This window comes from Saccoglossus kowalevskii, chromosome 4, assembly GCF_978046115.1.
Source record: "Saccoglossus kowalevskii chromosome 4, keSacKowa6.1, whole genome shotgun sequence".
Classification (NCBI taxonomy): domain Eukaryota; kingdom Metazoa; phylum Hemichordata; class Enteropneusta; family Harrimaniidae; genus Saccoglossus; species Saccoglossus kowalevskii.
The window spans coordinates 11,638,208-11,665,446 of record NC_140644.1 but is presented as its reverse complement, the minus strand read 5'-3'; the positions used below and the strand labels follow the sequence as shown (position 1 = coordinate 11,665,446).

General features: G+C 34.7%; 1 protein-coding gene across 4 annotated transcripts in view; it reads right to left on the bottom strand.

Moving 5' to 3' along the window:
* Positions 1–11,722: 11,722 nt before the first annotated feature.
* The window catches only part of LOC100376214 (tripartite motif-containing protein 2-like), a 39,902-nt gene continuing 24,385 nt past the window's right edge, over positions 11,723–27,239 (bottom strand). For 3 of the 4 annotated variants that reach the window (XM_085497767.1, XM_002734980.4, XM_085497766.1), the window contains exons 2-3: positions 16,567–18,639; positions 11,723–15,622 (exon numbers count right to left, since the gene is read on the bottom strand). In XM_085497767.1, coding sequence (XP_085353893.1) covers positions 15,470–15,622; positions 16,567–18,600 — 2,187 coding nt within the window. In that variant the 5' untranslated portion in view covers positions 18,601–18,639 and the 3' untranslated portion in view covers positions 11,723–15,469. Of the gene's footprint in view, positions 15,623–16,566; positions 18,640–24,881; positions 24,905–27,239 lie in introns of those variants that run through there. The other variant, XM_085497768.1, reaches the window with a different exon arrangement.

The window sequence follows — 27,239 nt, the reverse complement described above, 5'->3', positions numbered from 1 at the left end:
TGCCTGCTGAAAAGATACGAAGATCTCATGAGATACTCTCACGAGAAATCGCACGAGACCAAAGTAATTTTTAAAAGTCAACTTAGAGGGCGCGTGGATAAAAAAAATAAAGAATTTTGTATGTTTTGGTGTCCCGTAGTTACATGATCGGGAAAAACGTGGTTGAAAGGTGAGTTTATGAAACAAAATATATGCAACGTACCTGTTAGATAACCTATAATGTCAGATTCGCCGTCCGTATGCAAGATCATTCAAATCAGAAAATGACCGAAATACATCTCTCTGAATCATGTCACAAGTTCAAGATGTCCCCCGAAAACAGTCTCTTGGAACGAAAAATAACATTCAATTGTCACCTTGTACATTACACCGAAACCGTTAAGTGTATTTCCAATGTACATTTACAAGCGACTGTTTTCGTTAGTTTTCACAACTGCCATAAGATTGTAAAATGTGATTGTCATAATCATCCATATAACTACCGGTATATGATACGGTTGCTCAGATCTCTTTTCTACCTCCATGCTCAGATATTTCACTAGCATATGTCACAACACAGTGGTCACAATTATAAAGAAAAATTTATTTACATGCAGAAAAGCAAGGGTTTGAAGATCATATATTGGCACTAATAAGACATATACAGAAAGCTTAAGAAATTAGAAAAGGACAATTCCAATAGGGAGGAAATGTCTATGGGTAATCTCAAGCCTTCCCCCACAATGGCACAGGGTTCTGGGTAACTATGTTCAAAATGAGGTAAATGAAAGACCCTTATTAAGTTCATATTTCATTTAATGTGGTTTCCTGTAGATAGGATCAAGATGAGGTTTTTAACCTATGATGCCTACCTTGTTCAATATGTAGTCTGTGTGCACTTTCAGTCAGTGGGTGCATAATATTCACACTGATAACTGGCAACTTACCTGGGGAAGTCTTTATCAATGTTCCAATAACCAGATCAATTAATGAATCAACAACAAATATTCATACGGATAATTTACAACTTCCTTTGTATACCCCCGGTAGTCACAAAAATAACTAGAGTAACCGAATCAACATCTACAACAATAGATCACTGTCTTATGAATTTTTTTGATTATTTTATTGAAGCCGGTACCCTAGAGGCGGATCTTAGTGATCATTTTTCAATTTTTGCTGTTTTTAAACATTTACGTCATATATTTAACACAAATCCAACAAATAGTTACAAACATGACTTTTCTTTGTTTAATCCTGAATCATTCAAAGCGGATGTTGCAAAAACGTCATGGATACCAATTTATGAAATATCAGATCCAAATTTGGCCTACGACGCCTTTTACAAACTGTTTAACAACGTTGTCGCTAAACATGTCCCAAGGATTAAAACTCGTTTTTCGTCCAAATCACTCAAAAAGCCCTGGATTACTAAGGGACTGCTTGTCTCTATTAAAAATAAACACAAACTATTTTCTAAAACAAAACGACATTCTGTCAGCTCAATAGTACATAATCAGTATAAAAAGTACCGTAATATTCTCTGTAAACTGTTGAAAGCTGCCAAAAAGTCGTATTTTCGTGACAGATTTTGCACCTCCGCTGGCAATAATAATAAAACATGGCAGGCCATTAATGAAATAATGAATGGAAACATGTGCAAAGCTGGAACCCCTCAAAAATTAAAATCAACCACCAAACCAGATGAATTTGTTATAAACAGTAAGGATATTGCACATTTGTTCAATTCTTACTTTGTTAACATTGGCCCAAAGCTTGCTTCGGAGATTACCTGTAACACCAATTTTAATGACTACCTTGGCAACAGACAATCAGAGTCATTTTTCTTTCGCCCTGTCTGTGCACACGATGTCTTAAATGAAATTGACAAATTTGACATTCGTAAATCCGTTGGTTATGACGGTATTCACCCAAAACTTGTGAAAGTGGCTGCTGAATATATTGCCGAACCAATCGCCTATATTATAAATTGTTCCTTGTCGAAAGGTGTATTCCCTGACAAACTGAAAAAAGCACGGGTGACTCCCATTTTCAAGAAAGGGTGTGCTTATGAAGTTGGAAACTACAGGCCGATTTCCGTTTTACCTGTCTTCAGCAAACTATTCGAATCATTCGCCAATAAACAGTTGTGTGCCTTTATGGACAAATTTAAAATTCTTTCAGAAAATCAGTACGGGTTCCGAAAGCAATATAGCACTAAACTCGCCTTAGCTGATCTCACAGCTGAAATCTCAAAAAGAATAGATGAAGGTTTTGTCACACTTGGTGCTTTTATAGATTTGAGAAAAGCTTTTGATACCATTGATCACAGTATTTTGCTAGCTAAACTACAACAATATGGGATTAGAGGGTCAACTTTGAACTGGTTTAAAACTTTTTTGGACGGTCGGCAACAATATGTCAGTACTAAAAACAATGATTCTGACTGTGAAACTATTTCCACAGGGGTACCACAAGGGTCAGTCCTAGGCCCTCTTCTTTTTTTAGTTTATATTAATGACATTTCTCGATCATCCCCCCTTTTTTCATTCAGACTATTTGCTGATGACACCAGTCTATTTTATTCCGTAAAAGACCGTTCTGTAAACCTTCACACACTTAATATTGAATTAAATAAAGTTGCTACCTGGTGTAAATCAAATAAATTAACTATAAACATTGACAAAACATATTTCATGATTTTTCAGACAGCTCAAAGAAAAACAACTATTGAGGGCGTATTATCAATTGATGATTTGTCATTAAGAATGGTGTCGTCAGCTGTTTATTTAGGTGTCACGCTTGACTCAACACTTTGTTGGAGACCCCATATCGATAACATTGTTAAAAAAATCAGTAAAATAATTGGGATAATCTCATACTTGAGGCATTATTTACCAAAATCCATTATGATATTACTTTACAACTCGTTGATTCTCCCACACATTGCTTATTGTATAGAAATATGGGGACACACTTTTAGCACATATATTGATCCAATTTTTAAATTACAAAAAAAGTTTGTCAGATTAATTTCTTTCTCTCATTTTCGAGCAAGTACCACACCACTTTTCCTGCAACTTGGCATTCTTGATGTGTATAAATTATGTAAGTACAATACATGTTTATTTGCATACGATTTGAAAAATGGCCGCCATGCACACTCTCTGGATCATTACGCCTTATCAATATCACATCCATACCATACACGATCAGTAACCTCTGAGAAACTTGCCACACCACAAATTAATTTAAGTTCAACTAAGAAAAGTCTGACATTTTCTCTTGTAAAACATTGGAATGAGCTCCCAACTTCGTTAAAAATATTAACTTTACGAAACTCGTTCAAAACGGCATTAAAAAAATATCTTTTAACTAATGTATAAATACTTGCATTATTGTAGTATATGTATTAGTATTGTCTATTTTTGTTTTCTTCATTATTATTGATTATGAGAGTTTGTAGTCTCTTTACTTACTTAATTATGTATTTATTTATTTATTTTTAACTTAACAATATAATTTTTTTTTGTGTATCACTATTCACAACAACGTATATTTTAACAGTTGAGTATGGTTTTGGGGCCAGGGACTAGATTAGTTCTGCTAGAACTACCTCTCTGGTCCCCACCAGGAATAATATATATATTATTATTATTCATTCAGATAAAGTTCCCTGTACAATTGTCTCTTTTTTCTGGTGGAATAAATCTATTCTATTCTATTCTATTCTAATATAGGAAAATGAAAACTGACAACAACCTGACCATATTACATATGTCTACAAAAATTAATTAGTCCAAAATAAAGTGGCATCAGCGGAAGTGAGATTGTCACAAAATGTAGCAAATCGTTTTCATAACATTAGATCATTTGATAGACCCAATAAGAAAGTCCTTTTCTTTACTGCAATGTTCATAGGAACTTTCCTAGGGAGTTTGCTATGTTCATAGGAACTTTCCTAGGGAGTTTGCTTTACTGCAATGTTCATAGGAACTTTCCTAGGGAGTTTGCTTTACTGCAACGTTCATAGGAACTTTCCTAGGGAGTTTGCTTTACTGCAACGTTCATAGGAACTTTCCTAGGGAGTTTGCTTTACTGCAACGTTCATAGGAACTTTCCTAGGGAGTTTGCTTTACTGCAATGTTCATAGGAACCTTCCTAGGGAGTTTGCTTTACTGCAATGTTCATAAGAACTTTCCTACGGAGTTTGCTTTACTGCAATGTTCATAGGAACTTTCCTAGGGAGTTTGCTTTACTGCAACGTTCATAGGAACTTTCCTACGGAGTTTGCTTTACTGCAACGTTCATAGGAACTTTCCTAGGGAGTTTGCTTTACTGCAACGTTCATAAGAACTTTCCTACGGAGTTTGCTTTACTGCAACGTTCATAGGAACTTTCCTAGGGAGTTTGCTTTACTGCAATGTTCATAGGAACTTTCCTAGGGAGTTTGCTTTACTGCAACGTTCATAGGAACTTTCCTAGGGAGTTTGCTTTACTGCAACGTTCATAGGAACTTTCCTAGGGAGTTTGCTTTACTGCAATGTTCATAGGAACTTTCCTAGGGAGTTTGCTATGTTCATAGGAACTTTCCTAAGGAGTTTGCTTTACTGCAATGTTCATAGGAACTTTCCTAGGGAGTTTGCTATGTTCATAGGAACTTTCCTAGAGAGTTTGCTATGTTCATAGGAACTTTCCTAGGGAGTTTACTTTACTGCAATGTTCATAGGAACTTTCCTAGGGAGTTTGCTTTACTGCAATGTTCATAGGAACTTTCCTAGGGAGTTTTCTTTACTGCAACGTTCATAGGAACTTTCCTAGGGAGTTTGCTTTACTGCAATGTTCATAGGAACTTTCCTAGGGAGTTTGCTTTACTGCAATGTTCATAGGAACTTTCCTACGGAGTTTGCTTTACTGCAATGTTCATAGGAACTTTCCTAGAAAGTTTGCTTTACTGCAATGTTCATAGGAACTTTCCTAGGGAGTTTGCTTTACTGCAACGTTCATAGGAACTTTCCTAGGGAGTTTGCTTTACTGCAATGTTCATAGGAACTTTCCTAGGGAGTTTGCTTTACTGCAACGTTCATAGGAACTTTCCTAGGGAGTTTGCTTTACTGCAACATTCATAGGAACTTTCCTAGGGAGTTTGCTTTACTGCAACGTTCATAGGAACTTTCCTAGGGAGTTTGCTTTACTGCAACGTTCATAGGAACTTTCCTACGGAGTTTGCTTTACTGCAACGTTCATAGGAACTTTCCTACGGAGTTTGCTTTACTGCAATGTTCATAGGAACTTTCCTACGGAGTTTGCTTTACTGCAACGTTCATAGGAACTTTCCTAGGGAGTTTGCTTTACTGCAATGTTCATAGGAACTTTCCTAGGGAGTTTGCTTTACTGCAACGTTCATAGGAACTTTCCTAGGGAGTTTGCTATGTTCATAGGAACTTTCCTAGGGAGTTTGTTTTACTGCAACGTTCATAGGAACTTTCCTAGGGAGTTTGCTTTACTGCTATGTTCATAGGAACTTTCCTAGGGAGTTTGTTTTACTGCAACGTTCATAGGAACTTTCCTAGGGAGTTTGCTTTACTGCAATGTTCATAGGAACTTTCCTACGGAGTTTGCTTTACTGCAACGTTCATAGGAACTTTCCTAGGGAGTTTGCTTTACTGCAACGTTCATAGGAACTTTCCTAGGGAGTTTGCTTTACTGCAACGTTCATAGGAACTTTCCTAGGGAGTTTGCTTTACTGCAATGTTCATAGGAACCTTCCTAGGGAGTTTGCTTTACTGCAATGTTCATAAGAACTTTCCTACGGAGTTTGCTTTACTGCAACGTTCATAGGAACTTTCCTAGGGAGTTTGCTTTACTGCAACGTTCATAGGAACTTTCCTAGGGAGTTTGCTTTACTGCAACGTTCATAGGAACTTTCCTAGGGAGTTTGCTTTACTGCAATGTTCATAGGAACTTTCCTAGGGAGTTTGCTTTACTGCAACGTTCATAGGAACTTTCCTAGGGAGTTTGCTTTACTGCAATGTTCATAGGAACTTTCCTAGGGAGTTTGCTTTACTGCAACGTTCATAGGAACTTTCCTAGGGAGTTTGCTTTACTGCAATGTTCATAGGAACTTTCCTAGGGAGTTTGCTTTACTGCAACGTTCATAGGAACTTTCCTACGGAGTTTGCTTTACTGCAACTTTCATAGGAACTTTCCTAGGGAGTTTGCTTTACTGCAACGTTCATAGGAACTTTCCTAGGGAGTTTGCTTTACTGCAATGTTCATAGGAACTTTCCTAGGGAGTTTGCTTTACTGCAACGTTCATAGGAACTTTCCTAGGGAGTTTGCTTTACTGCAATGTTCATAGGAACTTTCCTACGGAGTTTGCTTTACTGCAACGTTCATAGGAACTTTCCTACGGAGTTTGCTTTACTGCAACGTTCATAGGAACTTTCCTAGGGAGTTTGCTTTACTGCATCATTCATAGGAACTTTCCTAGGGAGTTTGCTTTACTGCAACGTTCATAGGAACTTTCCTACGGAGTTTGCCTTACTGCAATGTTCATAGGAACTTTCCTAGGGAGTTTGCTTTACTGCATCATTCATAGGAACTTTCCTAGGGAGTTTGCTTTACTGCAATGTTCATAGGAACTTTCCTACGGAGTTTGCTTTACTGCAACGTTCATAGGAACTTTCCTACGGAGTTTGCTTTACTGCAACGTTCATAGGAACTTTCCTACGGAGTTTGCTTTACTGCAACGTTCATAGGAACTTTCCTAGGGAGTTTGCTTTACTGCAACGTTCATAGGAACTTTCCTACGGAGTTTGCTTTACTGCAACGTTCATAGGAACTTTCCTAGGGAGTTTGCTTTACTGCAACGTTCATAGGAACTTTCCTACGGAGTTTGCCTTACTGCAATGTTCATAGGAACTTTCCTAGGGAGTTTGCTTTACTGCAACGTTCATAGGAACTTTCCTAGGGAGTTTGCTTTACTGCAACGTTCATAGGAACTTTCCTAGGGAGTTTGCTTTACTGCAACGTTCATAGGAACTTTCCTAGGGAGTTTGCTTTACTGCAATGTTCATAGGAACTTTCCTAGGGAGTTTTCTTTACTGCAACGTTCATAGGAACTTTCCTAGGGAGTTTGCTTTACTGCAACGTTCATAGGAACTTTCCTAGGGAGTTTGCTTTACTGCAACGTTCATAGGAACTTTCCTAGGGAGTTTGCTTTACTGCATCATTCATAGGAACTTTCCTAGGGAGTTTGCTTTACTGCAATGTTCATAGGAACTTTCCTACGGAGTTTGCTTTACTGCAACGTTCATAGGAACTTTCCTACGGAGTTTGCTTTACTGCAACGTTCATAGGAACTTTCCTAGGGAGTTTGCTTTACTGCAACGTTCATAGGAACTTTCCTACGGAGTTTGCTTTACTGCAATGTTCATAGGAACTTTCCTAGGGAGTTTGCTTTACTGCAACGTTCATAGGAACTTTCCTAGGGAGTTTGCTTTACTGCAATGTTCATAGGAACTTTCCTAGGGAGTTTGCTTTACTGCAATGTTCATAGGAACTTTCCTAGGGAGTTTGCTATGTTCATAGGAACTTTCCTAGGGAGTTTGCTTTACTGCAATGTTCATAGGAACTTTCCTACGGAGTTTGCTTTACTGCAATGTTCATAGGAACTTTCCTAGGGAGTTTGCTTTACTGCAATGTTCATAGGAACTTTCCTAGGGAGTTTGCTTTACTGCAACGTTCATAGGAACTTTCCTAGGGAGTTTGCTTTACTGCAACATTCATAGGAACTTTCCTAGGGAGTTTGCTTTACTGCAATGTTCATAGGAACTTTCCTAGGGAGTTTGCTTTACTGCAACGTTCATAGGAACTTTCCTAGGGAGTTTGTTGTCTACTCATATGTTTGCCTCCACTGTAATCTTAATTTAGCCAAGATGCCTTTATCCTTATAGTGCTTTTGTTTTTGGTCTTTTTAAGGATCATAAAAAAGAATAGTGTTGCCATTCAAGTTGTTGACAGTGCTTTGATAATTTGATTGCTTGTCATTGAATATTTGCAAGTGAAGCATCGACCCTCTAAAGGGTCTATGAGTGAAGGTTAAGCCTCCAATTATCAGCTACCAATGTTGTTAATTGTTTTGATTACAAATTAGAAGTTTGGTTGGGCTAACATTTTTTTTGAAGTTTACACCAAAAGTTGAATATTTGTTGAATATCATTAATACTTTTTTGTTATTTAAATGAACTTAGTGTCTGAGTTGTTTTGTTGCTTATTATATTGCATGTTAAAATAAATAAACAAGTAAACAAACAAACAATCAAACAAACAAATTACCTCTGTATCTTATCACTCAATTTTAATCATCCGTATAATTATTATAATGGATCAAATTGTCATTTTTAAGAGGTTACACTGTAATTGGTTGCCATGCCAATGGTGGTGGTTAGTTATATCCGTCTACTAAACGACTGTAATTAATCAAGTGGTTTTCAAACATAATTTAAAAGTTGTTTGTTAATATTTAATATTAATATTAATGATTGGTTTCATTGCTGTGTAAATTTCAAATAGATAAATATCCCTATGTGCTTCTAATAGAATAAATATGGTATCTTATATGTATCTTCATATTGTCACCATGTTAGTAATTTAGAAGTGGTGATTGGACTGTCCTGTATGTAATATTGTCTTGATTGATTGATAGCAAAAACTTTTAAACACAAAAAATGTTGATGACCACAGAGGTAATTTCCTGTCAGTGTCCAGATTCATACCATGCTGTAGTTTCACCTTCCAGTTCATGCATGCTGTCCTAATTGGTACTAGTATTTCTTTCATACATACTTAGCACAAACTGTAGAATATTGGCAAGCCGTGTATATCTTGCTTAACTGACAAATGTTTCATTTATACTATATACCAGTCATACATTTTATATCCATTGGCATTGTAAATGTACCCCCTGTATATATTGAAATTTGTGCATCTGATTTGCTCCGTTCTCCATATGGTGATTGAGAATTAACCTCCAGTCCGTCATCACTTCACTATTGTGATTTTAGAAAATTAGATGTACTGGTAGTTATTGCCATATACAAGAAGACAAAACACCCATAATTTAATTTAATAAACAATTACACGTGCATGTAAATAACAATTTGTAGACCGGTCATAATTCATTTGCATGACAAACACTTGTTTACCCTAGCATTCATCATTGCTGGGAAAGGATTGACCAGCTCTGTTGTTGGTCCAAGAAAATTGTTCAGCTTGGAATGTGTCTGAATCCCTCATTAGTATGCAAGTATGTAGGAATATACCAGGAAAATTGTTTTTCTGGAGTAAATTGTAGTGTATTTTACTTATGAATGGTCAAAAAGTGCATGGAGATTTTATGAAAATGTGTGGATGTTGACAGAATGATGTCGTTTGGTCACAGTTACGCAATAAATGATGGACTTTTTTTTTTTTCCAATTTGAAATTATTGACACATACAAGACTAAATCAAATAAACAATTGTCATCTATCACTGTATGTGTCTCACTGGGTCCAGTATATGTGAAATCACAATAGTATAGCAAGAAGGGATTAGACGCGGGCTCACCATCACTGAATTGAGAAAACTTGATGTACAAATACTTAGTTGACTTTACATTTACAAAAAAAATTACACAGAAATTGAAGAAAAAACAAACAAACATTGTCAGCTTGAAATAAAATTTATTTGTATTTGCCAAAAAAATTAAGATATTTGTTTACAAGTAATTAATAAATTATTATTATTTGTCACTAATTATTAAAATGAATACAACTGAAATACAGAAAATGTTAAAACTCAGTAACTACATTGTAACATAATATTTTTCCCAAATATGCAAAAGCAGTATTTGGCAGTGTTTTTTTTTTTACATAAAAACTTTCTTCACTTTTTACTTACACTACATCAGCTGCACAAAGTACTTTACTTACTATCAAACGTATATACATTATATGCTATAGAAAGGGTTTGGGTCCCCTTTTCTTTAGTGATATAATAACACACTCTAAATCTTACAAATATCTACTGTATAATTCTAAATATATGAATCAATTTACTGCCATATGAAAATGGATGGTTTCATACTTAATAATAATGCTTTTGTCTTCTTCCATATTTGTATCAATATTTCCTCTGTTTAATATTTTTGGAAATAATTATTTCTCTGGTCCTGTGTATGAAACAACTCTAAACAGTCCATTATTAAATTATTAATTTATCATGAACCTGATATTTAATTGTTTTTTTTCTGCTTTTATTTGCTCTTTATTATCAACCATTGACATGAAAGATACATTTTAGTATACTGAAGAGTTATTGTAAATTAAATCTGCAAAAAAACCAACAAAATATTCCACATACTTACAACTGAATAATACATGTCAGTTTCTGATTGTACTATATTACTGAATAGGATTCATTGTGGCCATCAAATGATGTGTTTGGTTTCTGGGCTTCTCATTTTGGAAAGTGGAGAAGTACAATGTGATTTAATTATATATTTTGAGAATTGAAGAGGCTTGCTAAAAAAGTTCCATTAAACGAGAAAGGGTAAATAAAAAAAAATTAAGTACCAGAACCTGTTTCCATGGAAATCAACATATGATTTCTCAAAGCCCTAATCTGGGGGGCTATTTCGATTTGAAAATTGGTCAACAAAAAAAAAAAATTCAAAGGGAGGGATTTTTTGAAATTCCGGCCACATACAGCCTTATAGAATTATACCACTCTTTGCCCTGTGTCCATTGTTCTAAGTGTGATATGCTTACTTTCAATAGAGGGCAGTTTTCATTAAGACTCATTTTCTACATTTAATACTAGTAGTAGAGTAATATTTTTTTTAGCATTTTACAAGGAAAGTACTTTTTTTTTGTTCTAAACAATGCCTATTTATTTATTAGGACTGTTTCTTTGTTGCATTTAGGCATAGTCAATATTTTTTTGTCAGCAACACTGCACTGGATTCAACTCAATGATTTCCAGACGTGGATGCATGGTCACTCTACCCAATGCACTAAGGAGGTAATTTTTGATGAAATGCAACATGTACCTAATACATGTTTGTATCAGTTGTGATATCTACAAGTCATTGATGCATTGTCCTTCTATACAAAAGGATTTACGTAACACAGTGACACATGTATACTGTGACTCATCCCCGATGGGGCTGCAACCAAAAAAACCCCCAAAACTCATCAATATTGCAGTATAACTTCATTAGACTACTCCCACTCTGCCATTATTGTTAATTACTGTAAAAACTTTATGTTAGCTATGTTATGTTTTTTTGGTGTTTTGTATAGAATTTATTTTCACTGATTTTTGACAAGTTTAATGTAAAATATAGAAGAAAAAAATATTCGCTGGATTTTATTTTCGCTTAATCATTCTTTCAGCGAAAATTATTTCTAAGCGAAAATAAAGTATTCCACAGTAACAAACTGTTTCGGGACCTTGGTCTGGTAAAGGTCCATGGCGCGATACACTTCAGACTCTTATCAACTTGGCCCCAAAACAGTCCCTTAATTAACGATAACGGCAGTGTGGGAGTACTCTATCTATCTGTGAACAAAACACAGATACTTCAGACAGGACTCTGAACAAAACATTTTTTGAAAATTCTGGGGAGTATCCTGGAATCGTCTGTGGTCTATTTGTAACTTTAGCATATTTTGGACATTCACAGAGACTACCAATAATATAATAATTGTATATTTATTATAGGTATACTTGATGCAGAACAAATATTAACATGAGAAGCTGATTTCAGAATTGCATTTTAGCTCAACAGTACTAAGATAAATCACTGGCTTTTGTTGTTAAAAAGACCAGAGAAACAACCCAAAATGCAAATAAATATAAAAAAAATTGCACCAATAAATATTTATACTGTACAAAAATAAGATTGGTCAACAAATACAGTCATGCAGAAAGTGTACGTATTAAGTCATGTATTAGAAAATAATATAGAAAAATATTTAAAAAAAGGTGAATTAATTAGCATATAATTGTATCAGACATATTGCAGAATGAATTACAGATGTGTCCAGTGTAGTATAAACTGAACCAAGGATCTTCTTTTGTTTCAATTGAATGATGATGCTACATCCCAGAATCATTTGCATGAAAGAAAAATGGCTTCCTTCTGTCCTTCCCTCAAAAACACAAAATTCATCCGGATAGTGTTCAATACTAAATCTTTAAACAAAATATTTTATAATTCTTTGTGTTGCATTTAATAAAAATGTTTGTTCACCTGAAACAATTTTAAAATATCTTTTTGAAATTTAATCAAACCCTGTCAGTGGCATTCTTTTGCAAAATACCAGAAAAAACCTAAATAGACATCTCAAAATTGAATTGCTTGACCTTTGGTGACCTTGTAGTAAACACTTTATTTAAATAGAATCTCGTGACCAAATCGACAATGATGTAATAACAAGAATGATTTAACATTAATTGAACATCAAATCGAACATTTTGTTTATGCATACATAACAACTTGAACACCTCTCAGGAATATGTCTTAACACATTTGTTACTATGACAACACAGATAGATCTCATTCAGATCAAGACATGCAACATTTTTAATTCACATGATATGCTAGGTGAGTAAGGAGGGTGTGGATCAGATATTGATCAATGTATAATTAACTTAATCCACAATTTCCAGATTAATGTTACTGAAACAGACATTTCTTTCCAGTTGCTGGTCATTGTAATTTAAGTTTGAATTGAAGTTTACATAACGATGAAAGACAAGAAATTTAGTTAGAAAGTACACTCAGCACGAGTACTACAAATTACACTACTCAAAAGATCAAGAGAAAAAAACCATGCAAAGATTACAAGTACTAAAAAGAGCTACACACACACACAACTAATGTATAATCTGTTTTACAAGTTTCTATTTTCTATTCACTCATTCACAACCTGTTGTGGAACAAGATTTTGTCTTTCTTGCAGTCACTGGTTATTTCAGTTTGCATAACAGCGCCCTCTTTAGGTAACATTTGGTGGTTTTCACTTTTTAACTAAAGATACAACTGTTTTAGCTTTTGTTTCGTTTGAATAGTTGTGAATAACATCTTTTTTTCAAATGACTTGAGAACCGTTCAATTTATTGTACTTAACTCTGGGGAATAAAGTTGAAAAATAAACTGGGAAATTATGAATTGATGACAGACAGGAAGGAGTGCCATACTATTAGTAGTGTTCAGTTAGTGATTAATCGCTAGTTGTGTAGTACATCATCACTAGTTGTGTAGTACATCATCACCAGTTGTGTAGAAGATCATCACTAGTTGTGTAGTACATTATCACTGGTTCTGTAGTGCATCATCACTAGTTGTGTAGTACATCATCGCTGGTTCTGTAGTGCATCATCACTAGTTGTGTAGTACATCATCACTAGTTGTGTAGTACATCATCAATAGTTGTGTAGTACATCATTAGTATTTGTATATCATCAGTAATATCATTCAGTGCCATTACACATCAGCATGTGTGGTTATTAATCGTGTTGCTCATCACTCTATTAGTTGCAAACTATGTCATCATTAGTTGTGTTATAGATCATCAGTTGTTGGGTGACATATCATCAATTTACGGTAGTTATAGGAAACACAAGTACCCTACAGTATTCAGATACTGCCAAGAGTACATTAAGAACAGAGTGGTACTGACTATCCACTCGTGAAATCTTACCAGTATGTCAGCCATTAGTACCAGCCAGTATCAACTTATCATCCTTATTCTCTGTGTATATTCATTTCATCATGCATATTATTATTATTATTACAATCAGAAGCTTACATTGCTGGTGACCGCAAAGTAAAATAAAAAAAAAAAAAAAGTGCAAAAAAAATTAAATAAGTAAAAAAAAATAGTTAATTTGTCAAGACAATTAATAAAATAAGAAGTTTGGTGCTATGTAATTTAAACTGCATGCACTTCAGAGCTTTGAGTCATTTTAATAGATCTTTAAAAACACCAGAAGTATTATACAATCATGTTTTTGCAAAAAATTACCTTTCTCACATGCATTGTAATCTTCTCAACGCAAATCAAAATTTCAGAATTATTTCTAGAATTTTTTTTTTTTTTAATTGAAATTTATGTTAAACATTCCAAACCTCAATCCTCCACCTACAACCACCAAGATAGAGATGTGCATTAGAAGTAAAAATGAAACGGCAAAATAAATTAAAAGCAGAAAACCTCATCGCAGTCATGAATGTGAACTACTGATGTAATTTATCGAGAAATGAGGACACACGCAAGATGGAGAGTGGTGAAGCGGCTGATTGGCGGCCCTGTTTTTCATACATCTTTAAATCGTGAGGCTGGGTAACTTAAAGCATCATATGCTGTAGTTTGAGGCATAGTTTTTATATTTATGTGAAATTCAGACAAAATGAACTTTGACGCATCAAATGAGTAGACACACTGTAATATGTAAGTTCACATGACATACATGTGTTTCATTTGATACCTCGATGGTCATTTTAGCTCAGAAATGCATGGATTAAAAATTATGGCAAAATTGGAAAAAAATACAACTAGCCAAGCTATGGGAAATATTATATGTGAAATATGATGTATGAATAACAGGGAATGTTAATTCTTAGCATGCATTTTGTTAGTAAGTAGTGAATGGATAGATGGTATCAAAACTGTTCTTAATGTGTCCCTTGCAGAGTGTCAATCAATCCCCCTCTATATGTGGTAGGCAGAGTTACTATTAAGGCAGGTTTTATCCAAATACCATCACCATTACAATTACATAACCTTAAACACCCCTGCTATTAAATAGTTTTGTCTAGATGACAATTTTATCAAGGTGGTGGATAGGTTAGTTTTGAGGTATAAGTTGATGTAAATATTAAGTGGTGATTTAAACAGGAATGAACCATTTGATTTGAAGGGAAGGTAAAACTGATGAGTCCAGAAAATTTAAATCATTGATTTGTTTTCGCACTCAGCTCTAAAATGATGCCAATTAATAATGATGCTTCAGAATGAAAATATATAACACGTAAACTCTTTGAACGCCAAAATTTTTTCCCCATAAAATAATTTTGTCTATTTTTAAGGTCTTTTTTCGATAATTTTGAACCAGATAGACGTAATTTCCTACTGGCAACAGGTTTTGATCAAAATTTTGAAAAAATATGAAAAAAAATTATGCATATTTTAATTTGTGATGGTTACAAAAGTTTACATTGGCGCTCAAAATGTTAATTACGATATCGACAGAAATATACATCACATTTGGCAATTAGAAATCTGTGGATCCCTGTCAAGTTCAAGTTTAGGAGCTTCACATCCCTCTATAGACAAATGGTCCATGCCTGTCATCTAATATCTCCATCCAGTGAAAAGGGGACATGGGTAGAGTAGTCCTCTGCCTCTCACAGGGGGCGACTGACGCATCGGTATCTCCTACTGCAAGTACTTGTAGATCTTAACGCAATAGTTTCCAGAATCGGCTACAGCGATATTTCCGTCGCTGGTTATTGCGAGGCCTTGGGGACCGTACAAGGGGTCGGCATTGGTGTTGATGTACGAGAGGAATGATCCGTTACTGTCAAACACCTGCGAAGTAACAATCAGAAATATAATACAGACAGCATAGTAAATATTTTGTGAAGATGAAATATGATTTACTTTCGATCTAAGACTACTAAAACAGTGTCAGAACCTAATTTCAGAAAACCTGATAATCGATCAAATTTACAGCATCAATATAACATTCTTTGGTATGTTAAAAATTTACACATAGATTTGTTTGTGAATCATCTTCTAGAATTCACTGCTGAATAACGTTACCAACAATTTGGCAATTTTCTTCAAACATTAGGTTGAAAAAATTTATCAAAATAAAGAGTCATATTTTCACTCATGCATAACTCTATTCTACAATCTAATCTCTGTTTCATATACTCCTAGATAACATATGTACAATAGCAAATACAGTGTTCTCCAGATACAGGTTTAGCACTCTGAAATCAGTTTATGAATATTCAGATTAGCTAATTAATATGCACAATATTGAACCACAATACTTCAGGTTATGTATTGCTATTAACATAATTTAACACTTTGTTAAATTGATTACGTTCTATTGTTAAAGGTGTTATACCAGTCATTTCTTCAGTAATATTTTCCAAAATATGGGTAGAGATATTCCCCCATGCTAGCAGATATTTTCAAATATGTAATACCAATGTTCTATTATAAGCGCAACTCCAATAGAAAGGGATAAAATTTAACAGTTGCATGTATTGCATACTGTTTTGATGCTCAGAGATTCCAAAAATAATAGGTATCAATTGGACACAGTACATAAACAAAAGTGCATCAATGTATAAAGAAGTACATTAAACAAATGAGCATCTGTATGAACATATTGTAACATATACTGAATCATGTGATTTATCACAATTTTAACAAGAGAGCTTGTTACATTAATTGTTTCCAAAGAAATATGTATGATGGCGTTTATATTCTTTGTTAAGTGGATTAAATCACTACTGTACCTGAATTCTGCTGTTACCCCAGTCAGCTACGATAATATTATCTAGGGAATCAACTGCTACTCCAGTTGGTGCATTGAATTGACCATTACCTTCGCCATTGGAACCAAACTTCATGATAAACTGACCTTCGGCATCAAATACCTTAATGCAATGATTGTGGAAGTCTGAAACTATGATTTCGTTGTTTGAATTGATAGCGGTGAAGTGCGGCCCGCAGAGTTGAGACTCGTCCATACCACGTGACCCAAACCGGTTCAGCAGCTTACCGTTTGGGTTGAAGATTAAAATCTGGCTGTTTTTATTATCCACGATGATGATATTACCATTCCTATCCACACTCACTCCTTTTGGACCCTGTAACCGCCCGGTACCAATTTTGCTCGCAAACTTCCCGTCTGGAGTGAACATGCTTACCATCTTGTTGTCATAGTCGGCGATAAGGTAGTTACCATTTGCCATTATAGCACATCCTGTTGGCCGTTGAAGCTGGCCGGGATTGCGTCCACGAATGCCAAACTTCATTTTAAAGTCGCAGTTGTTGACAAAGACTTGTACGCTATTATTACCACTATCAGTAACAATAAGCCGACCGGTTGCACTGCAGGCAACGCACTGGGGATTCATGAATTCCGCTTTGTTACGACCTTTCATACCGATACGGAGTAGCAAATCATCTTCAATGGGATTTGACCTCGCGGACCTTGATTTTGAGGATATCGTACTTGGTGGCCGCTTTGTAGCTTTCTGTTTGACATTGGTTTTAGTGACCTTTGAACTGCTAGGTCTGGTGGGTGAGACAATTTCCTTCATACCTTTTACTCTGTACGGACTTCCTTTAATGTGTTCTTCGAATAACTTGATAGTCAGCGCATGCTCTCCTTCGTATTCTAAAGAGTATCCAATGTCGTACGTGCCGTTCTTGTTATCCGCAATTGTACACAGTGCCAGATTTCCATCAGGGTTTTGTATATGTGCAGTCACGAGAGCCCGTCCGGTCTTCACCAATTCTCCTTTACTATCCTTTGTGATAATTGTCACAACAGTTTGCTCCCCGATCTTAGCTCGCTTTAAACCTTCGCCACTAGCTACACTCTCATGTGGCACTGCACTGTTCGATTGCACGCTACCAGTATTTACTGTGCACTTTTCCACACTACTTAGATCACATGTGAACTTGATGAAGTCATTCTCTTCTGGCTTACACGATAAACTTATCGCTGACAGCTCTCTTAATCTATCAGCCATTTGTTTTTTTACTAATAGTACTTCTGTTTCGTTGCCGTGCGTTAGTGCTTGCTCTGTGAACTCGCAGCTGTTAATAATATTTGAAAGTCCCAGTTCCAATTTCTTTTTTTGTTCTTCAAGTACTTTTAGTTTGCTGCTGTGATAGGTTTCCAACTGATTAAGAAGAGTCTCTTTTCTTGTGGTTATAACCTTATCTAACGTCTCGAAGGACTTCACGAGATCGGTCTCAGCATTTGTTTTCTTCGCGGATAATTTCTCTCGCGTGTTACTTACAAGATCAATTGCATGTGTAAGTGGGGCTATGCGAGCTTTAGCTTTTGTGAGTAATTCTTCTAATTCCTTCTTATGTTCTTCAACAGCGTCTTTGAGAGGGACAGTGGAGTGTTCGTTATGTTCAGCAATAGTGCAGTGTTGACAGACAGCAGTCTCACAAGATTCGCAGTAAAACTTTAAAACTTCACCCTCGTGACTTGGACAAGGAAGAGCTTTGGAATCGCTTTGTGTACCGTTAGTTTTGGGACCTTCCAAAACTTCCATAAGATTTGTAATGAAGAAGTTGTTTTGAAGGCCGGATACGCCTTCCTCTGGAAGTATGGATGTCTGTCGGCATATAGGGCACGAAAGTGATAGACTGTGAGGTGGTATATAATTTTGTAAGCACTTCTGGCAAAAGGTATGTAAACAAGGCAAAACTTTAGGTGTCCGATATCTTTCTAAACATATACCACATTTGAGAAACTGTTTATCAATCTGTTTGACCACCGGGCTGGTACCGTTGCTGGCGGCCATAATTGGAAGAGTCTGTTACAAGGAACTGGTCCAAATGACCTGAAACGAAACAAAAAATTGTAATTAAGCATTGCAAATGAAAATAAACTATAAGTGCTTTAAGTATGTATGAATTAAGTCATATGCCTGCAGTGAACATTTTAGAAAATCGCAAATTTACTTTGAACGTAAAATCACTGTGTGAGTAATGGTATACTTAAAATGCAAAAAAAAAAAAAAAATAATTGTTGGTATTTATATCCATCTATGACCCCTACATAACCCCTAAAGATTCTAGCACTTAATGAGGGTGTTGTTTCCTTATAATAGCAATAATTTTTAATATTTTGCATTATTTTTTGTGATGTTTAACTGTTTTTCAACTTTTCAATGATGACTGCTTGTATGGGAGGGAGGTGCTTTGATCATATTGGTCATGAAATTTTTTTTGTTTTAAATGTTGACACAATTACCATTCAGTTATCCGTTGTACAGACAGATGGCTTGACTATCAATTCCAATTCCAATTTATCCTAATTCAAAGGAGCAATCACAACTCCAGCAATTAGCGATGTTTAAACTAATGAATCTAAAGTCGTTTGTATTTCTAGTGAATAGCTGCTTTGTAGACAGCTGCTAAATGAGTTGAATTGGAATCATTTGATGATGGAAAGAAAATTACAGAATTCAATGTTATCACCCTGTGATTTTATTGTCACCACTACCATACCTGCTCTAGAACTGCTTTTTTTTTTTTTGGTGGTTTGAGTTTCATAACTGTAGAGGGCGCTATATCATAAACTTTTTATTTATTTCCAATTCATTGAAATACAATTCCTTTGAATGTCTTGTAATCATTGTTAAGTAGTCTGTTTTAGGCATGAATTATAGAATTTTACTAACACTTGGTTTTAAAACCACATTCCAAAAAAAAAAAAAAAAAGAAATGTCTCAGATCAGTTGAAAATGTGAAAGGAATTAATATCAGGTTATCTTTGAGTGCAGCAAGGCTGGCATAAGTTGTCAGCCATCCAAAGCGATAAATGGCCTTCTCGACCAAGTATGTTTTGTTCTGCTTGTCTTCAGTGACTTTACCAAAACACTAAGCCTACTGTGTGCTATGACAGTGATGACAAAAACTGGCAGTGGAGGGTGGTATGTTGATGAAAAATACAAGATTTATGCATACTCGACCAGTGTGCTTGTTTTATGTCCATTGTGTTCATACACGTATGTATGCATCGAACACTGTAGATATAGTACAATACTTGTTTCATTGCAGACTGGGTTGACAAATATAGAAATCTGTAAGTGTTGATGATAAATTGATGATGCCAGTGGGTCTAATTCATAAATACTTATTTTTATTGTGTTATTCTGGGCATCCATGCGACTGTCTTTGTGAGAGACCATTAGCACAGACACTACTAGAGAGAATACAGGGTAGCTGTTTGTTTTAGAGTCTTTTTTACAGTGGTGTCGATATTGCTGGTAATCAAAAAGCAGTTGCCATGCTCCTTGTTGGATGCAGTTTGCGTGTGGTATAAACAATGCCTGTAAAATACATTGTTGACATTCAAACACACCCATCGCTACTTTTAACCCTCTGATCATCAGAGTTGAATTTTGTCACCTTTCGAAAAATAAAATTTTATAATTTTTTTATTATTATTTTTCAAAAATTTTAATCAGGACCAGAAGCCACTGGGAAGTTATTTCCATTTGGTCCAAAATTATGAAAAAATTTATAGAAAAATACATAAAAATAGGCGAAAAATTGCAACAAAATTTTGGCGGGAAAAATTATGGTGCTTTAAAAGGTTAACAAAGTGAAATCGCACTGCCAAAAAACATTATTTCTAATAACAATATTTTAGTGATTATGATACAAGCAAGTAAGGAAAAAATAAATCTAAAAAAATTTGTGTGAAAACATTTTAGCAAATAAACATTTGTTTTTCAGTATGGGTATAGTGGGTACCTTAGGCTGTTAGTGGATTAGTCTGGTATCAATTGCGGATTCTTGCTTCAGCTTAACGTATCTATTGTCAATCAAGAAATTGAGTATACAACTCACAGTGAAACTATTTGAGCAGCTTAAACGATAGTCTCAAGGAAATGACTGAATTTACTTTATAAGGGACTGGTCATCAGAAACGTAGGGAGTAATGGAGAATTTACTCAGAGTAAATTTTCAACAAAACTATTCTTTGGAGGTACACACATTAGAGGAAAGCGAAAAAAACTATTTGCAGTTCTTTATCATTTCGGCTTACAGAGTCAAAGGTCACCATTTGTTGTTTCTATATTTGAGAAAAAAAAGTTATGCATACATTGTACATAACGAAATGAATATTCATAAAACCTGAACTTGGATCACTAAAACATTGTTGTTTTTTTCATCTGAGAAAACTCAATTATAACATTCCTAGTTGAGATACCTAGCAATGTTTGACAGAGTTAATGAATGCGGTCAGATTTTGTGAACACAAATAAATTAATTAAATGAATTTACATATTGTAAATGTATGAAAATATTGCCATGTCTGTTGTCAGAAGATGTTTGTATGTACGTAGTCACTGAAACGTTAAATAAACATTCAACACAGTCCTGCTAGCATAAATCCTACTTTCTAGTGACTAAACTGTTAACTGCGAGGTAAACTGGTGAAGGAAGTTGTGACCAGAATAAAAACAGGATGAAGTTATCAAGCAAACTAAAAGGTATCAGATAACAGCATTGACCATTGTTTACTGACTTTTATTGTTATTGAAAGTCAAAAACACCAATTATGCAAATAAGAAAGCATGCATTCTGTAGTTGCTTGTATTTTGCCACTAGTGCTTGATTTTGTTGTTGACCTTTTTGAACGGCAAAGTCAAAGTCAAAATAAACATGCATAATTCATTTCCATATATTTTTTAAAAAAAACAATTTATTTTTTTCAGTCCAAAAGTAAAATCCTAAGTAATGCTCTCGCTTGGATAAACTGCATTTGTCAAATGGTTCATGAAATGTTGGTTTTTAAAAAAAATTTTAAAAATAATTGATGGAATACAAATATATACAACTTTGACAAAATTGGTTTCAGTCATGTTCAAGAAATGATGTTAATATGAAAAGTCTATTTTGTAAAAAAAAAACGTGCGTCTTATCTCCTTAAAAAATTTTCACAAGAGATTAATTTATATTGAAAAAGTCCAGAAACCAAGACTGTGAAGAGAATGTAAGCTTACTTCTCAATTTCAAATCCTATCAGTGGTTGAGCATAAAAGCTGAGCTAACGATCAACGATAAATATCAGTTTATGTTTCAGGATCAAGAATTCTCAATATTAAATCCTACCTGTGGTTGAACAACAAAAGAAAGCAGCCAACATGTGACTGACATATCACAATCTGAAATGGAGTCCAAGAATTCAAAACTGATGATTGAAACTCAGCCAGTAATGGAGCCCCAGTCCTGTAGTCTCAAATATTGAAAATGGCTTCTGTGTCAAAATATACTTTACTAGTGACTGTCTTTGTAGTACGGTACATGTGGTCTGTGTGATTTACAACATGCATAACCCATATAGGCCACACATCCTGCAGTGATCTCACCAGGTTATAATTAATAGATTAGCACTGATAGTGAATTTGCATTCCCAGAAAGGATCAGGATGTGTGATCTTTTGAAGGTCAAGCATAAAGGATATAATTTGCGCATAAAAAAGTAAAAAAAATGTTTGTCTTCACGAATGCCATGAAATCATCAAATCGTGAAAACTCCCAGCAGAGAAAATTACTGTAGAATGCTTTATTTTCGCTATTTTCGCTGAAGGAGTGGTTCAGTGAAAATAAAATCCAGCAAATATACCTGTTTTCCTATATTTTACATTCAACTCGTCAAAAATCAGTGAAATTAAATTCCATGAAAAACACACAAAAGTCTTTTCAGCGAAAATTAAATCCAGCTAAAATAAAGTATTTTACAGTAAGCGTTTTACTGCATGTAAAGATGCATATTACCTAGTAGTACGTGCACGGCCCAATATGGAGTGAAATACTTACAGTCAGATATATGACCTGGTATCATGAAATAATCATCTCAATTTTGCCTTCATCCATGTTTAATATTGAGTGACTGTCCATGCATCGTTGGGTACAATAAACAAGAAGGATGGCTTCACTGTTGTAGTGTGTACTACACCAAGCAAACATAACACACTAAGTGTCAACACCTAATGTGTTTGTGTTCTTTACACTTTGTTCAAAGTTGAGCTTTTGCGCATTTGCAAATAACATGATGAATAATTATGTAAATTTATTAGGGACGGAGGATGGACATTTCAGTCACAGGTGTTTTAGCCTAAGGCAGTTTGGCATAACTTTCGTTTTATAAATGCTCATTTTTTTAAGAGGGTGATGGTTGGTTTGACCCCCCCCCTCCCCTTCTGTGTTCCCCATATGTCTTGAGCATTGTATGCAATGTGTGTAAAATAGTGTTTACATGCATATTATATGCAAATTTAACATGCATTGCCTTCAATAGACCAATCAAAATTACTGTTTCAATAAGTCATCTAAATAATGTATTTGGAATAGCTTAATTGTTAATTTTGAAAGAAAAACCACAATCCTTTTTATTTATTTTTTAAAAAGATGTGTAGACATGTTTATCCTCTTGATGGCGGTGCTTCACTATTATACTGTAAATCACTTCTGACAAATTTTGGCGAATTAGGGAAACCTTCGACCATCATAAATTTTTTGGCCCAAATTTTGGTGTCATTATTTTGTTTGATATTTTTAGACTGCCCACTGATCTTGATCAAAATTTGGGAGAAATATTTAAAAAAATTATGTCAGTGTTTTGTTTATTTGCGAATGGTGGCCAAAGTTGACTCAATTGTTACGAGGGGGGAAGACAGGAAATCACAGTGACTTTCGTAATATGTAGTCATCACAAACAGTTTCCAATTATCACAAATAACTTTAGCAGCAAAATATTAACGGTTTTCTGAGACCTGAGAATGGAATTCAATCTACAACAAACATAAAGGTCACTAAAATTTGAAATTTTTCCCTGCTACTTCATTCATACGGATATTTGTAACTAAATGCCAGAATTTAAGATCTTTGAATTTGTAATTCTGTTTTATCTATTTTTACCTGCATTACGGCATGTACCTAAAAATATATGTAGAGCTATATGCGTCATACTAGTACTACAATTACAGGAAACATACAGTGAACTGACACTGTGCTGTTTTTAAATTGTTGAAATATAATATTTCAAATAAATTCTTGAAGTCTCCATGCTGTAGTGTGTCTTCCTAATACAACACTTATAAAACCACATCCACATAAAGGGTCTGCATCACCAGTTCCAACGTGTGTCAGTTACAATGTTATTAATGACATCATCAAGCAAATTCCTCCATTTTGTCAATTTTTGTATGATATTTGACCTGTTTTTGATATTACGCAAGAATGTTTGATATGAGTCATTTTTATGATTACATATTTGCTTTGAAGTGCATAGAGTGTACCGGGAGTATGTTGAGTTAATAATATTGAATATTAATCATGGACTACGTTAGCATTTTCAGTTAGACAATCCTGATGAGAAAATAAAAAGAATTCAATGTATATTTATCACAAATGGAACCCAACGGTACACGGTGGCCCATACAGATGAGCATCAGAGGTATGTAAGGGTGCCTCTAGAGTCTGATTTTTGCGTGCGCGTAAATTTTAAGTGCCATGCCAAGTTCGATTTTCACATACATTTCATTTTTTCTCAACTGTATTTAAATGCCACGCGTAAGTCTGATTTGCGTGCAGGTTGTGATTAGAACGCCATGCGAAAGTCTGATTTGCGTGCAGGTTGTGATTAGAACGCCATGCGAAAGTCTGATTTTAACGTGTGCATAAGTGGCATATAGTCGAAAATGCGTCTCATCTTTTTCACGCTTAGCTCCCCTCTAGAGACACCCTTACATACATGGAGGTGAGATAAAACGCTAAAACTGATAATATAGAATCTACATAAACTTCAATTCTCTAACAAAGTGAGTATTATAAGTGAGCAATAAATTCTGTCACACTTGGCAATCATATGGCATCATCTGAAGTTGATGTGCAGTATTGGGTGGGGCTACATGATTATCATAACAACCATTGTACCACGTACGGTAACCTCTATAACCACAGAGTATACACGTTTTCAAGTGTCTATGTCAGCCTATCCCTATGCTCTAAGCTATAGTCGTGTATTGTATATGTGTTCTTTAAGTATCAGTGTAAACTGTCCTTACCGACTACTGCATGTCATGCTAACTTCTTTCACCCTGACTTCATAAGTCTTCAGACGCCTACACGTTTTCAAGTAACGACATATGTACACCAGCAACTGCTGTATACCAACCGTATACACATCATGTGTGGCTGCATATTTAATTAACCTAAAGTTTACCCAAAAATTGCGATTAGAAGGCTCGATCAAAAACACAGGCCTTTAAATTGTATTATTTCACTCATAGTATTTAGAAAAAGTAGGTGGATAATGAACGAGTCGTTTTGAAAATAAGCAGATGCCTATATAATTAGCCTGCAGCCAACTTTTTAGAACAAATCTGTGCTAACATCAAACCGCTCACCATTTGCTATATATCATGTACATGTTGTCACACGTATACATCAGATTGACTTTCTAAAAGTCTGAAATGCACGGAATTCCCAGTAGTAAAATAAAATACATTTGTAAATTGTTTGCACGGATAACATAGTGAAATTGTTGTTACTTTGCTCATATTGATTTTTCTACTATGGAATAGATACTTCTTTTGGGCGGGGCTCAAACTTGCCTTGATAAGAATATCCTTCTGAATGTATTGATACTATTTAAATTATTCTTAATAATTTTTAATCAGTCTATCAAGTCATGTTTAGCCTTGACAATGGGCGTCCTCAGAATACCAAGGCTAGTATGAAGATGCACGTTTTACAAAATGTTAGCTTGCCCTGTCTTAGATAGAAAGTTGCTTATCACTGTTTCTAAAATTGAAATACATCTACCAGTATGTTTTGTTAAGTTATATGCCAGCAAATAACCCATTCAGCCGGTTGAACTGTTTTCTCAACATTCCTCACACTAAGAGGTAGACATTGTAGACAAGTTGGCGATGCTACAGAACACTGGTATGCATTACGGTACAGTATTAGATATTAAACATGCTTCTGTTTCATGCAGAACACACAGTGCAATAGTCAGGAAAAAACAGTCCAGTTTAAAACCAATTAATTCCAGCATTTTTTTTAATTGCTCTCTCTCTGTCAGTGAATTTTATTTTGTACTTAAGCTGTGAGTATACTATGGGACTGTAATCTGTAATTGTGACAGGTCAAAAGTCAAATTGATCATTATTGACCATGATTTTATTTAATATTGAAAATATTCCCAAATAACTAAGCATATATTAGATGCATATTTTTCAGCAGTCCATTATTTGATTATGCAACAAACTCAGCGTTGAACTTTAACACCTAAAGCAGGGACACACTTTTGGTACAGAAATATTCTGAAATTATTCACTCTGTATGTGCTGTTTTTTTCTTTTTTAATTATCAAACTCAATTGTTTATATTTTGAATTTAAAAGCTTTGCTTATTGCTGTGGGAAAATTACTTTATTCTTTTTTTTTCCATGAGAAAAAAAGTTGTGGTACCCTCATTTTTCATCATTTATTCAATTGAACACAGTGAAATATCAAGAATTTTTACATTTTTGTACAAGAATTACATTTTCTGCATTTAAGATATTATGACATTTCCTTCATGGTTTAAGATTATGAGATTCAAATGGAAAATATTCAGTAAAAAAATAAAATTTCAACTTTTTCCAGGTTGAGCCTCTTATTCCAAAGTTTACAAAAAATAATACTTGGTTGAACATACATGTATACTTAAAAATATCAAGAATGTGAGAGTTGAACTTGTCAGAGTGAAGGTCAAACTCTATAGTACTTGGCTGAAGTGTATTTATGTACACAGCAGCGGAAACAAATATTGCTGAATAGCTGTGATGAACAGAAAGTCAATATTGATATAGTGACCAAGTCAGTGTATGAGATTGACGGTCTACAGAACTGACTGACATAAAGACTGCATTGTATTCTGGAGGTTCATAGAACAGTGAAAGATATTCGGGTATTGTTAGGGCCAAATACAATAATGAGTGTGTTTCTGATAAAATTCAAATTAAAAATAGCGTATGGTATCTTTTTATTTCATCATATTTTTTCATACCAATCTTGTTATCGTTGTCTTTCATGTAATGATTGATGAGCATCAGCTAAATGGTGTTGTGCTATTAAATATGAGATATTTTTTTTTTTTAAATTTCAAATTACATGAAGAATTAAACCTGCATGCAAACTGGAAAGAAGAAGTGAGTGCCTTCCAGTGCTCCTTTTCCAGTTTAGCCATAACAAATATTCGTGGTGGCATACAAAATGTAGGCAGAAACATATCATTTATTTTATTTGGCCTTAATTGTTGTTGTAAGTGACTAATTTTATGACAATATCACAGTGTTTACTTGTCGCTGTGTAAAAGCAACACTGGTTTACAAAGACATAGTGGCTCTATTATGGTCTGCATGAATAAAATTAGTA